Below are 12,801 nucleotides of genomic sequence, written 5' to 3' on the forward strand. Positions count from 1 at the left end.
ACTCTCCCACTCGTTCCCCCTCCGTCTTCTCTTCCACACCCTCAGTTTGTCTTGCACGCGCCAGCTCACTCGTTCACACGCTCTCCTCTCTCGTCATCGAGGGTTTTGTACTCAGGATGTCAATTTGCGTCGCTCGAACCAGGGACTTTTCCATTGCTCGTTGTCATCAATTATCAATTTCATGGAGACTCCCTTCAACTCGCTTACTCTGTCACTCACTCACTCGTTCGTGGGATCTCTCACTCTTTCGCTCACTCAGCCGGTAACTTCGTCATTTACTCACTCACTCACTCACTCACTCACTCACTCACTCACTCACTCACTCACACACTCACTCACTCACTCACTCACTCACCCACCAACCCACTCACTCACTTATTCTCTCAATTTATTCACCCACCGATCACTTCCTGAATCACCTACTCACCCATTCACTCTGTCACTCTCTATCTCAATTCTTCACCCTTGTGTATTGCTTGATGGCACAACTCAAAGGTTTTACATCTTTCCCTCCCCTTCATATCCTGTGTTTCCCAGCACTAAATGGACATTATCATGTTGATGTGCTTGTGCTTCTCTGTACTCAAAACCAAACTGCCAGCTTACCTAAAACTATTACTGAAACAAAAGCAACTAAATAAGAATGCTTCTTTTCTTTGGAGAGGGGGGGGGGGGGAATTATCTTTGTTTTGTTTTGCTTGCTTTTTGGGGGAGAGAGGGTGGTTAACTTTAAGATTTTTGAAATTGTATTGTATCCTTGCCAAACACGGCAACTGATTCTGATTTGTTCTTATAGAGGTAGCTTCTTTTTTTAACTCATATCCTCTGCAATTGAACTGAGAACTGAGAACATCAGACAACTTTGAAAGCTCTCTGAAACAACCGGTGCTTTGAAACTTGCTAGAATGGAACTTCGGGCGTTTATGTTACGAGGCTAGTATATTCCCCAATTGTCCGCCCTGAATCCTACTTCTTGGTAATTTTACTCCTTTTTTTTAAATTGTAAATTTAGAGTTCAGGTCTTTCGATCTTATGTGAGGCCCTTTCGTTTTACATTTTTCTTTGTCGTGAGTTCAGTTGCTTGTTGTTGTTTTTTTGGTAATTTTTTTGTTTTGTTTTGTGCTCTCGTTTGACTTGTTTTCGGTTAGATCTAAGGGTTTTTTTTCTGTTGTTTTGTTTTTTCTACTGGTTTAATAAGACTTCCTTTTAATGGAGACTGCTACTTGGAAGCTAATCTGTGAACCGCTGCTACGAAGTTGACACAGTTCCTCAAGTCATTGATTCTCTCTCTCTCTCTCTCTCTCTCTCTCTCTCTCTCTCTCTCTCTCTCTCTCTCTCTCTCTCTCTCTCTCTCTCTCTCTCTCTCTCTCTCTCTCTCTCTCTCTCGGGACAAAGGACACTTAAGGCAATCGGGGCTTTTTAAATCTTTTTTTTTTTTTTTTGGGGGGGGGGGGTGTCACTAAGAAGCATTACTTGGGACGTGCTTAGTTCACGCACTGGGAAGGACTCGATTGCTGTCCGTCATTACTTCCCCAGAGAGAAGATATCATGATGTTCTTATTCTCTCCCTTGCTTACTCATTCCCTCACTCACTCGTTCGCTCATTCACGCCCTCAACCATCTCCCCACCTGCTCGTTCTCTCATTTTCTTGTGTATCCATCCTCTTTTATTCTTTTGAATTCACTCCCTCTCTCTCGTGTGGGCTCTTTTGGTCTTGGGGTACGGTATTCACCTTTCAGTGCGAAGTAAGACAAACCGTCATATTTTTAATATACATATACATGTATATGTAAAAATCAGTTGCACTACAGGTCTAAAAACCAGCAGTCGACTAGCCCTACAATCCAGCAGTCGACTAGCCCTACAATCCAGCAGTCGACTAGCCCTACAATCCAGCAGTCGACTAGCCCTACAATCCAGCAGTCGACTAGCCCTACAATCCAGCAGTCGACTAGCCCTACAATCCAGCAGTCGACTAGCCCTACAATCCAGCAGTCGACTAGCCCTAAAAACCAGCAGTCGACTAGCCCTACAATCCAGCAGTCGACTAGCCCTACAATCCAGCAGTCGACTAGCCCTACAATCCAGCAGTCGACTAGCCCTACAATCCAGCAGTCGACTAGCCCTACAATCCAGCAGGGGAACGCAAAGAAGAAGACTCCTTCTCTCATTTACAAAATTACAACGCAATAGTTTACCCACTCAACAAATCACCGACTGCTTCACTCACTCACTTACTCACTCACTCACTCACTCACTCACTCACTCACTCACTCACTCACTCACTCACTCGCCACTCTCCCACTCGTTCCCCCTCCGTCTTCTCTTCCACACCCTCAGTTTGTCTTGCACGCGCCAGCTCACTCGTTCACACGCTCTCCTCTCTCGTCATCGAGGGTTTTGTACTCAGGATGTCAATTTGCGTCGCTCGAACCAGGGACTTTTCCATTGCTCGTTGTCATCAATTATCAATTTCATGGAGACTCCCTTCAACTCGCTTACTCTGTCACTCACTCACTCGTTCGTGGGATCTCTCACTCTTTCGCTCACTCAGCCGGTAACTTCGTCATTTACTCACTCACTCACTCACTCACTCACTCACTCACTCACTCACTCACTCACTCGCCACTCTCCCACTCGTTCCCCCTCCGTCTTCTCTTCCACACCCTCAGTTTGTCTTGCACGCGCCAGCTCACTCGTTCACACGCTCTCCTCTCTCGTCATCGAGGGTTTTGTACTCAGGATGTCAATTTGCGTCGCTCGAACCAGGGACTTTTCCATTGCTCGTTGTCATCAATTATCAATTTCATGGAGACTCCCTTCAACTCGCTTACTCTGTCACTCACTCACTCGTTCGTGGGATCTCTCACTCTTTCGCTCACTCAGCCGGTAACTTCGTCATTTACTCACTCACTCACTCACTCACTCACTCACTCACTCACTCACTCACTCACTCACACACTCACTCACTCACTCACTCACTCACCCACCAACCCACTCACTCACTTATTCTCTCAATTTATTCACCCACCGATCACTTCCTGAATCACCTACTCACCCATTCACTCTGTCACTCTCTATCTCAATTCTTCACCCTTGTGTATTGCTTGATGGCACAACTCAAAGGTTTTACATCTTTCCCTCCCCTTCATATCCTGTGTTTCCCAGCACTAAATGGACATTATCATGTTGATGTGCTTGTGCTTCTCTGTACTCAAAACCAAACTGCCAGCTTACCCCCAGGGCGGTGCTACTGACTGAAGTGTCTTTTGGCCGTTCCCAAGGGGGGGGGGGGGGGGGGGGCATTAGTATCTTCTTATGCACAGTAGAATTGTAAATGGGCTGAATCATCAATGCCATGCTCATAACTGTGCCTGAACTGCAACGGGGAACTGCTGCTTTTTCATTCCTAATCCTTACTATCTTAATTTTTCCTCTACTTCTTTTGTATGTTTGTCACACTCGTGTGACCTTCTATTCCTGGGGTGCCTTGATAGTCGAAGCAGACTTTGTGCTGTTGAAGCTAGAGAGGTGAGCCCCTGTAAGGATTACTGTGTTGACATCCTCCCCTTGGCGCTCATATGACCTTCAGTTGCGAGCGCCGTAAAAACTCTACTGAAACTAAACTCAAAAAGAAAAAAAAACTTCAAGCTCATCGACGTCCTCCATTAGGTTTTCACCCTATCGCCCATTGGCTCACTTACCGACTCAAAAATTTGCCAACTACGTCTCTTTTTCGTTCACGCACTCACTCTTTTGTTTATTTTTTTCAGCCTATCTTCCGCTAAACTCTAAACCATGAGCTCCTCTCTCTCGCCCTCTCTCTCTCTCTCTCTCTGTCTCTCTCTCCCTCTCTCTCTCTCTACACACACACATACTCTCTCTCTCTCTGTCTCTCTGTCTCTCTGTCTCTCTCTCTCTCTCTCTCTCTCTCTCTCTCTCTGGCATTGTCAATCTCATCAAGGGCCCTCCGCGTGACATAAAACAGAGACCATCCTGCAACTCACAGAAATACTCGCCTTTCTGCAAACCAAATTTGAAATTATAGCTTTAACAACAAACGGATTTAGTTTGCTCCCCGGGTAGCCGAAAATGTGTTTAAAACCCCTGTCGTTGGACGTAATTGGTTTATAGCTATCGTGCATACGGAAATCGCTTGAGTTAGGGTGAATGGGAGCGAGATTATTGAAGGAGTGAACAGCAGAATCAGAATGAGGGATGGAAGAAGAAATAGAAACACAGTGCTGAACAAAGAGAAGCACGCCCTTACAATACAGAGCCGATTTTTTTTTTATAAGAAGGAGAAAAAAATCGAGTTCGACAGAAACAACTTACAGAAAGGACAGAAGTATTCCAATATTTAATAGTGGCACGGTCGAACCAACCAAGAGACTGAAAGACTAGGGTGAGATTAAGAGGGGATGACGATTTTGTGTGTGTGGGTGGGTGTTGTGTGTGTGTGTGTGTGTGTGTGTGTGTGAGAGAGAGAGAGAGAGAGACAGAGAGAGAGAGAGGGGGGGGGAGAGAAAGAAAGAAAGAGAGAGAAAGAGATTGGTTGAAATTTGAAATTGTAACGAGTTAACGCTCCTTGCAATACTCCGAGCTTAATGTGCATCTCCGATACGACGAAGCCCGATGGGAAAATTGGTGTAAAGTGCTTTTCCCGAGGATACAACGTCGTACCGAGCTAAGCCTCAGACCTCCGATCCTGCAGACTCACAACTATGAGTCGCCTAGACTAACGATGTCACCAGGAGAGAGAGAGGGGGGTGGGGGACAAACAGACAGGAGAGACAGAGACACAGACAGAGAGAAAGACTAGAGAAGTAGAAGAAACACACGGGTAGACGAACAGAGAGATAGAAAGAGAGAGAGAGAGAGAGAGAGAGAGAGAGAGAAATTGAGCGAGAGAGGGAGAAAGGAAGAGAGAGAGACAGAAAGAGAGATTTTTTTGTTTTTGTATAGTGTTTTACGGCGCTGCTTGCAACTGCATAGGTCATATGAGCGCGCGGGACACACCTAATATTTTCAGTTGGTAGGAAATTGTGAATTTTGCCCGGGTGGCGGCCGAAGCCTACTCTATCGATTTTAGACCACCAAGGAATCTTTAACGTGCGCAACTTGCACACGGGCCCTCCGAGATTTTTCGCCCTTGTCCGAGAAGGCTAGGTGTAGATCTTTCCTATCAGAAGATCAGGGGTGTGGCAGAAAGACAGCAGTAAGGAGGAGCCAAGGAGTAGCAGTAGAAAGGCTGCAGAAAGAGTCAGGAGCCCAGAGGAGGGGGCAAAGGAGGTGAGGGGGTGGGGGCAGAAAGTGGAAATGAAAGCAGACAACAGAACATTGCTAGAGAGCAGGAAAGGAGGTGAAAGGAGACAATTTTAGAAAAGAAAATTTTTCGGTCGCTACCCGGATTCGAACCCGGGACCTTTGAATGAGAGGCCAACACCTTAACCTCTAGGCCACGAGAGCCCCCAGAGAGAGATAGAAAGAGAGAGAGGGAGATAGAGAGATGGAGAGAGAGAGAGACTCTGAACCCGTCCAGATTGTGGGGGTGGGGTTCACCGCAACAAGATTTATGAGCGGGGATGTCGTGTGTCCTAGAGTAAGGTGTCGGGCCTGTCGTGGCGCGCAGGGCCACAGGGGAGAGAACTCTCGGAGAACCCTCCTCATAAGCTGCTGCAGAGGCTGTGGATGATAAACCTCGCAGTTGGATCGATGTTTTGTTTGGGGAATTCGTTCACACGATGCGATTTTACTGCAATGCAATCCGTCTAAAGTTATGGTTTTCTGTAGTTCATTGTATGTACCAAAGACCTAGGGTGGGTGGTTAGCGGGTGCTCTGGTGTGGTTTGCTCCTTTTATGCTATCAAACATCTATCGTCTTTATCTCTCCTCCTTCTATTTTGTGTTTGTTATTCTCTTGTAACACCCCTAATCTTCGGCACTTATATGACCTTATTGTGTTGCAAGTGCCGTAAAACTCTTACTAAAACTAAAATAAACAGAGACCTAGCAATGTAAGCCAGGCATAAGCGAAGAGAGCCAGTTCTATTTATAGCCTGCCGCGGTAAACATACTCGCATTAGGCCTGTTATTGTTCTAATGTGGGTGAACGAAACCAAGTTGACTGTGTACTCTGAGGTTCCAAATGAAGGGGGGGGGTGCACATTTACCAGATATTAATGAAAGAGGGGAAGGACTTCCGTAACAGGCGACCACCCCAACAAACGCAATAAAAAAGAGGCCTAGATCTAACCCTAAACCTAACAACCATAACCTTACCTCTACCCCTACCCCTAGATCTTTATTCTACTCTGTCTCAAAGTGGTCGCTCGTTGCGGAAGTCCTCCCAAAAAGGGGGTTGGGGGCACATTTGCCGTTTAATAATAGATGCAGTCCACATACATTTTGGGAGGTTGCGAAACAGTACTTGTACTTATTTTTTACATATGCTTAGTGCGAGGAATACTAAAATATAAATGAATTACAAATTGAGATAGAATTTTAGAATTTGTATTTCCAAGTTTTTATAGAGATCCAAGAGAGGGCCTAGTTATATATGCTACTTGCTGCATATCTTTTTGCTCCGACTTTCTCAGGCGAAAAATTGATAAGTGGGAGGGGAGTTGGGAGGTCTTCATAAGGTCGTGGGGGGAGGGCAAAATTTCCAAAGAAGAATAAGCGGGGGAGGGGGGGTATTTGGAACATCAGAGTAAACCCCTCAATTTGGCAGACTAATTAGGAAGGACGTATGAGAGAGGAAAATTAGAGAAAAGTGGAAAAATAAAAAGGAATAAAGAAAGAGAGAGAGAGAGAGAGAGAGAGAAAAAGAGAGAGAGAGAGGGGGGGGAGAACAATAATAACAGCGATGACGACGACAACATCAGGAGCAGGAGCAGCAGCAGCAGCAACAGCAACATCATAGATATGGAGAAAGGGGGCGGGAGACAACAACAATAACGATTATGAGCAGCAATAACAACATTAAAATTCTAGACTATTAATTTTGGCTAATTATCACATACAAGTAGCTTCATTAATTAATCAACAACAACAATGAAGAAGACGAAGAAAAGAGAGCTAGAGAGAGAAAAATGGAGAGAGAGAAAGAGCAAGAGAGATTTATATACAACTCACCATATCTATTTCCTGATGCAAGTGTACTGCTAAATCCAATTTGCTTTGTTTTACAAATATTGAAATATCCCTGCCTTCATCTGCTTGTTTTGATGAACTTGTGAAAAGCACTTCACTTTGTAATGAAGTCTGACATAATTTGTAACAAGAAGAAGTGCCAACGAACTTAGATCTAGGTCTTTACTGGGAGATGAGCTCTGAATTAGATCAAGATAGATCTAAACCGAAGAAGCTATTTCCAGTTGCGAGGAAGCCTAGATCTAAAACCTACATTTACAATAGATCTATCTAGGTCTAGATCTAGATCTAGGTAGAGATCTACTTAGAACCCAAGTTAATATACACGTTTTCATTCATGGTGAATACATGGATGTGTGCTTTGAAACAAATTTTAACTGAATAATACGCTAACTAAGCTTTATCTACTTATCCACCTATTGACTTACTTTTCAGGGTCTTTAGGAAAACGATAAAAGCTAATTCAGGTAGTCTGGGGTTTTTTTTTAAATCAGTGCAGTTTATTGCACACCACTTACTCATCGACTTACGGTGTGTGTTCTTACAATGAGCCATGTTTGTTTACCGCCGTAGTTCCTTTGTCACGGGATTTGTCAAATTCGCGGTCTGGCCCAAGCTGTGCTGTCTCGTTTACATTGCCAGATCTCTCTGGTATGTATTTGAAATCGAAACCTCTCTAGTGTGAATTGCTTGACTCAGTTTAAAGTTTTACTGTCCTGTAGTCTTTTCGTTGTCTATTACATTGGGCCAGGGGGGGGGGGTGTTCTTGTTTTCGTCTGAATGTTTTTGTTTGGGGTTTTTTTTTGTAGGGCGGGTCAATGGGGCGGGTGTAGGCATTTTTTAAACTTTGTTTTGTTTATGTTGATGAGATTTTATTTACTGTTTGTTTGTTTATTTGTTTTGGTTTTTTTTGTTTGTTTGCTTTTTTTTGGGGGGGGGGGGATTTTGTTGCTTCGTTTCTTGGGTTTTTGTTTTAATTGTTTGTTGTTTATGTTGTATGTTTTTGTTGGGGGGGGTGCCACTCCCTTTTATCCCGTAGAGATGCTTTATAAGTGGCCTTTTTTAGCAGGCATTTAGTTATCGTTTATAGATATTAAAGCGTATTGCTGTCTTTTTTATAATGACCTTTTTAAAATCGGACCTTACGGTCAATGATCCCGGAAGTTTCATTACGAAAGCTTTATTTCCCCGAAAATGCGCTGTGTAGAGACACATTTTTGTTCAGATCTTTCGATAAGAAGACAGATGGTGATCCGTATGATGATTATTTTTTAGATTAATTAAGATAAGGAATTATGAATAAAGACATTACAGATGTGGCTTTTTTATAGTTTAGATAAAGGAATTATCAATAAAGACATTACAGACAGTCTAAGCCGTTGATGCTCACTGTGAAATTGAAGCTCATTGGCAGATGTTTTTTTTATTTTCGGATTAGCTAAAAACGAAGTCTTCGCTCCAATCAGAAGATTATTTTTTTTACTTCTCATTTTACCGTCTTCCAGAAGCAAACGTTTGCTGCACTGAGCCAGGATCAAATCGTTGATCATTATCCCACCGACCGATGTAAAGAGCCAGAGAGACGGTGCGCAGTTAGCTTTCCTCACCGTCATGCCAGGGGCTCTCGTGGCCTTAAGGTTAAGGTGTAATCGTCTCTCATTCAATAGGTCCCAGGTTTGAATCCGGATAGCAACGGAAATTTTTCTTCTCTAAAATGGCCTCCTTATACCTCTTTTCCTTCTCTCTAACAATGTTCGGTCGTCTGCTTTCGCCTCTACTTCCTGCCCCCACCTCCTCACCTCCCTTGCCCCCTCCTCTGGGCTCCTGACTCTTCTGCAGCCTTTTTACTGCTACTCCCTGGCTCCTTCTTATTGATGTCTTTCAGCCACACCCTTGATCTTATGGTAAGGAAGATCTACACCTAGCCTTCTCGGACAAGGGCGAAAAATCTCAGAGGTCCTGTGTGCAAGTTGCGCACGTTAAAGATCTCTTGATGGTCCAAAATCGATACGAGTAGGCTTCGGCAGCCACCGGGCGAAATTCGAAATTTTCTACCAACTGAAAATGTTTAATGTGTCCGGCGCGCTCATATCACCGTATGCAGTTGCGAGCTCCGGAAAACACTTACAAAAACACAACAATCAAAAAAACTGTCGTGTCATGCAGAAGGCTGCACTTTGTCAGCAGAAGAAACCATCACTGCCCTCCTCTATGGCGCCCGCCTTATTTCCCTCGACCTTTGCACAAAATCACCCCGCACGTCAGCCCCAGTCAGAAGATGCGCTTCCCATAGCGACCGTAGGCGTAGGAGGGGACATAGCCGAGACCTGGGAACAACCTCGGGGAGAAATGCTGCGGATTTGCTTCTTTTTTTCCCTCCTCCTCCACCGGAATCAATATTGACTCGGGTTTATTTGCTAATTTGGACAAACAGGCACGCGCTCTTCTGATATTGCCTATTCGTCTGTATGAAGCTGGGCAACTTCCACGTTCACGGGCAGCGTTGGCAGAAATTTGAGATTTATGGTACTGGCTTAGTACTAAGGTTGTGTAAAAGGCGCGAGATGTGAGGTTGTTGGGATTTTAGTTATATCGATTTGAGTCCTTGGCTTCTCTCCTCACACCCGCAGCTATCCAATGGGTGGTTGGTGGGTACTTTGGTGTGGTTGCTCCCTCTTTCCTATCAAAGATCTATCGTGCTTATTTCTTCTTTTTTGTGTACGTTACTCTCTTCTCTGGCCTCTAATCTTTGGCCCTTAATTATAACCCCCCCCCCCCCTCGGGAAAATGGAAGTACAGATTATAATTTCTTATAGTAGTCACTATACTTGCCATTGGAGACGTTTTCCGCACTAATGAGTATTGGTTTTGCTCTCGTTGATAAGTACGATGTTCACTTTGTGAAGGGATGTGTAATATATTGTACTGGCGAACAAAAACACTTCGATTGCTACAATGGTGGATGATTGTTGGGCGCCTCAAGTCGATCTTGCTTATTTTCTTTCGCTCTGGTGTTTATATGTCTGCTTGTCTTGCTGCTTTTTACTTGCTCTAAATAACCGTGATTTACTTCACTCAAACTCACTTCAACAGAGATGCCGGAATCTCGGAGATAGGATGAATGCGAGACCTATCGGAGGGCGCTAGGGAAGAACCCACTTTTTAAAAAGGACGGATTGTTTTGGTGTGGTCAATTTAAGTTATCTGGTTTAAACCACTATGTTATGAGTTAATTTGAAGAAGCAGCTCGCTTGGGAAACGCGTCAAAGTATGGTTCGGTGTTGTAATAATTCTCTCCCGCGAAATTGTGAGCCAGCTTTCGCTATGTCAGAAATTTTGGCTGCATAGAAAATATTGGCATGAAAACCGTATTGGTTTTTAAGGTATTGGCCAAATACCCGTCCACTTGGTCCACACAGACGTTGAAGCTGTGGTCACACGGGGAGAAGCAGACCCCCCCCCCCCCCCCACCCACATACACACACACACACAAGCCCCCGTACTATTCGTGGCAAGAGCGGGGGGAACCAATAGTTTCACTTTGTTTCGGTTACGCATCACATTCGGGGTTTTTATCCTAGTCATCGTCCTGTGTTCGGTAAATTAATCGGGCAACCGGTTTCATAATTCGGCTTTTGGCCGGGCCTCTCTCAGCTGCTGGCCGCTCGTGACATTTATTTTACTGGCGGAGTCGATGGCCTTGATTCGGAGTCCCGGTTCCATGGTAAGAGATTGCATCGTTTGAAATCAATAACCCGGATCTCTTGATTTCCCCTTTCTGGCCGATATATCATCAGATCTATTGCTCTGTTTTCGTGCCTAGAGCAGGAACTTAATCCCCTCGCGGGTGCCATTTCGGGAAAAGCTAAATCCAACAGGCAAACGAAATGGTATTAACCTTGTTTTATTGTGGTTTTCGTTTTATGGTACTCAGATCGCGCTACTAAATAAAGAAAACGCAACGTGTTTTTTCGGAGATTAAAACTGATTGGCGAGTACCTGTGACTTTGAAGCTGTTTGGAGCTTGTTGCTGGGATTTTATACGTTACCACTCTGCGTATCTGTGCGATAGTATTTTGATTTACACAATCTATCGACCTACTTACCCTGTTTGTTTTTTTGTTTGTTTTTTTTGTTGTTTTTGTGTGTGTGTGTTTTGTTGTTGTTGTTGGTGGTGGTTGTTGGGTTTGTTTGTTTGTTTGTTTTGGGGGAGGGGGGTTAGGTCTTTGCAACGTTCATAATTTCCACTACACTGTATGTAACTAGCATTTGGGATAGGGTTGAAGTACTACCCCCGCAGGGGAGATTGTTTTGGGTTTACGCCATCCCATCCCCTTCCCCAAATCGACACAATCTTGATCTTTAAGGAGATGCCGGGGTCTGCGGTGACCCTTTCTGTTTTGGGCCGACCTAGACTGAGTGGGATACAGCATCTTAGCAGAAAGACATAGAGTGCTTGATAAGACAACGAGCAAACCACTCGCAAACCGACCTCACGTCATTTACATGCAATGGCGACATGTCTAACCATTCTGCCACAGACTGCGGTAACAATCTTAGAGAGACACAAGACAGACAGACAGATACACACCAGACAGACAAACAGAAACATAAAACGAAATAAAAGCCAGAAAGACAGACAGAGAAACACAAGACGAAACATAAAACAGACAGACAGACAGACAGACAGACAGACAGACAGACAGACAGACAGAGAAACACAAGACGAAACACAAGACAGACAGACAGAAAAAACAAAGACAAAATGCAAGACAGACAGACAGAGAAACACAAGACAGACAGGCAAACAGACAGACAGACATACAGACAGACAGACAGAGAAACACAAGACAAACAGACACAGACTGACAGACAGAGACATAGAGAGACAAAGATAGACAGATATTGAGAGCAAACATCACGAGCATCTGGTATATGTAAGACCAACAACTAAAATAAGGCAGAAATAAAATGGCAGCTGCCAGAGGAAGATGGGAAGCCGTGATTATTTGCTTCGTTTGATATGTGATGGGGAAGGGGGTGAGAACGAATTGTTTACGTGAATAGTTTTTTCCAACTGGCCGCACCCATTTTGTTGGCCTTTCTTCTGTTCAAGTACAACATGGAGCAAATCGACTGGGAGTAACAGAGTGCTTATTTCTGAGGAAAGAATGGGGGTTTTTTCTGTGTACTTTTAACCTCATGCTAGACGCAGATGGGCCAATACGAAGGCCGAACCACTTGGCTCCAAGGTAAAACCAACGATCAAGGTAGGAAGAATGAAAGGGCGGGTGGTTGGAGGGTGCCACATGTAGATCGTACTTCTTTATTTTCCCTCTCTTGTTTCTGTCTGTCTGTCTGTCTGTCTGTCTGTCTGTCTGTCTGTCTGTCTGTCTGTCTGTCTGTCTGTCTGTCTGTCTGTCTCACCTCACTTTTACCCAGCACCAAATGACCATTATTGTGTCGATATATGCTTCTCTTTACTCAAACTAACAAACAAGAAGAAAAGGAGGCGTCGACGACACACCAAAATGAATATCTCATAATGTGCAGGTCGAAGTGTAGATTATCTTTTTTGTGGTTTTAGTTTATAAAGAGGGGTTGCACCCTCTTCTGGTGTGTTGTTGATATTTTTGTCTCCCCCC

The 12,801-nt window shown here is 44.3% G+C and overlaps 1 protein-coding gene across 1 annotated transcript in view; it reads left to right on the forward strand.

Moving 5' to 3' along the window:
- LOC101852140 (calcium/calmodulin-dependent protein kinase type 1) overlaps window positions 1-12,801 on the forward strand; it is a gene marked incomplete at its 5' end in the record, with an annotated part of 97,036 nt that overhangs the window by 56,106 nt on the left and 28,129 nt on the right. The window contains 1 exon segment of the mRNA XM_013090414.2: window positions 1,802-2,146. Within this exon segment, the coding sequence (XP_012945868.2) occupies window positions 1,802-2,146 (345 nt within the window).

Source organism: Aplysia californica, unplaced genomic scaffold (genome assembly GCF_000002075.1).
Source record: "Aplysia californica isolate F4 #8 unplaced genomic scaffold, AplCal3.0 scaffold01267, whole genome shotgun sequence".
In the NCBI taxonomy this organism is placed as follows: Eukaryota; Metazoa; Mollusca; class Gastropoda; order Aplysiida; family Aplysiidae; genus Aplysia; species Aplysia californica.